At 57.3% G+C, this 1,764-nt stretch overlaps 1 protein-coding gene across 1 annotated transcript in view; it reads left to right on the top strand.

Annotated features, from left to right (window-relative positions):
• VOLCADRAFT_108582 (uncharacterized protein) overlaps positions 1–1,764 on the top strand; it is a 19,336-nt gene that overhangs the window by 15,165 nt on the left and 2,407 nt on the right. The window contains exons 10-11 of the mRNA XM_002959326.1: positions 41–156; positions 485–536. Of these exons, the coding sequence (XP_002959372.1) occupies positions 41–156; positions 485–536 (168 nt within the window). The remainder of the gene's footprint in view (positions 1–40; positions 157–484; positions 537–1,764) is intronic.

Consider the following 1,764-nt stretch of genomic DNA (forward strand, 5'->3'; position numbering starts at 1 on the left):
AGGCATACAGGACCGCGTCGCGGCGGCGGCTCGCGCGCAGAGGTGGCTGGCGGTTTGACGGACGGCGAGCGGCCACGGAAGCGAGCTCGCGGGCCACCCACGGCAGGCGTCGTGGAAGCCGGCGGCAGCGGCGGCGGCGGCGGCGGCGCGACGGACGTGAGGTGTAGCGCTCAGGAGTCTCCGAAGGGCACTATGCCAGTGGATCACCGTTTAGCATCGCCACGCAGCGGCAACGTGTCGCAGCGGCCCTCTGACCACGGCAACGCGGCGGCAGTACCGGTAGCGGTAGCGGCATCGGCGGCGGCGCCGCCGCCGTCAGGTGTGACCCCGGCGGAATGGCAGTTGTTCCAGGAGTGGCGGCGGCTGCAGCAGCAGCAGCAGCAACCGACTGGGGCGGCGGCGGCGGCAGCGGCGGCGGCGGGGGCTGCGAACACCCGTGGTGGCAATGACTGCGCGCATCATCTCAACAATCCTTCCAACACAGACAAGCTCAGTCTCCGATAATAGCTGCTATTCTAGGATTGCCTGTAGTGCAGGTGCGTCTATCTGCCTGATCTGTCTGTCTGTCTGTATATATATCCGCTGATAGGTCGTTCTGCTGGAGGCGTTGCCCCCTGTTTTCTGTTGTTCAAGTAAACTGAATCCCGGGGCTGAGGCGGGTTTGGGTCAGTGTTGTTCTTGGTGTTGGGACTTAGGGTTTTATAAAATGACAGCGGAAACCGCCAACTGTCAACTGCTAGTTGGATGTTGTTGGGTTCCAGGCAAGGGGATTGTGGGAGAGGGGGAAAGGCGAGAGAGGGTCCCTGGGGGGCTCCCTCCTTGATGAATTCGTTTGTGGGGGGGGGGGGGTTGTATGTGTGCGCGTGTGTATGTGTGCGTGTGTGTGTGTGCGTCCTGTAGGGATCTTGCTGGCTTGATAAATATTGAGTAAATGCCTCCTCGCCAAGGGAGGAGGATGTTATACACATGTGAACAACGAACAGCAACGCACGAGGTCCTTGAGCAGCTACGTGAAATTGTTTTTCTGTCTTTTAGCTGTCTTTTTCCCTTTCTCAAGCCGGTCTGCAGTACTTCGGTGTTGGTGGTTGCTTGAGCATGTCCCCCTGAAGGTGGCATCTGTTGTCGCTTTTCCTGCGCCGTGTCGCCGACGGATAGGCCGACGGATAGGCCGACACCACCCATGCTGTGTGCTATGTGCTATCGAACCTGGACTTTGATGCGACGTCTAAAATGAGGCCTGGAAGGAGGGCTTTCAGTTTTACGGCTTTGATTTGACTGGGGGATTTTAAGCATCGATGTGGTTGTTAAGCGCGAAAACGCACAGCTGAGTAGAACAAGAGAGTTAAAGTTTGGGGGATGTCTTTTAGTGGCTGCGAGTCGCGCAAGGTTGAGGGGGGCTGCGTGCGAGGATGAGGGGCGGCTGGGTCGTGAGATTGATGGGCAGACGGGGCTGGTGGGGAGCTAGAAATGAGACAGGGTGTACAACGGTATGGTTGGTGGTGGGGTGGGGAAGAAGGGAATGGCTGGCTGTGTGAACGGCGCAGAGTGCACTCGTTAACCCTCCTCAACCCATACTAACGTGATTGCGTGGTTAATGGCATGTTGGTCGGTTTTTCTGGATTCAAGTTCGTTCCTATTTCGCAACGAAAGGCCATGGTTGTTTTGCTGCATGCTGATGCATAACAGACGCATGATAAGCATCTGCCCTTTTCGACTGGAATATCGTGGGAATTCGTTGGTTTGGATGATCATGTATGCGGNCCT

Source organism: Volvox carteri (assembly GCF_000143455.1).
Source record: "Volvox carteri f. nagariensis unplaced genomic scaffold VOLCAscaffold_162, whole genome shotgun sequence".
Taxonomy (NCBI): Eukaryota; Viridiplantae; Chlorophyta; class Chlorophyceae; order Chlamydomonadales; family Volvocaceae; genus Volvox; species Volvox carteri.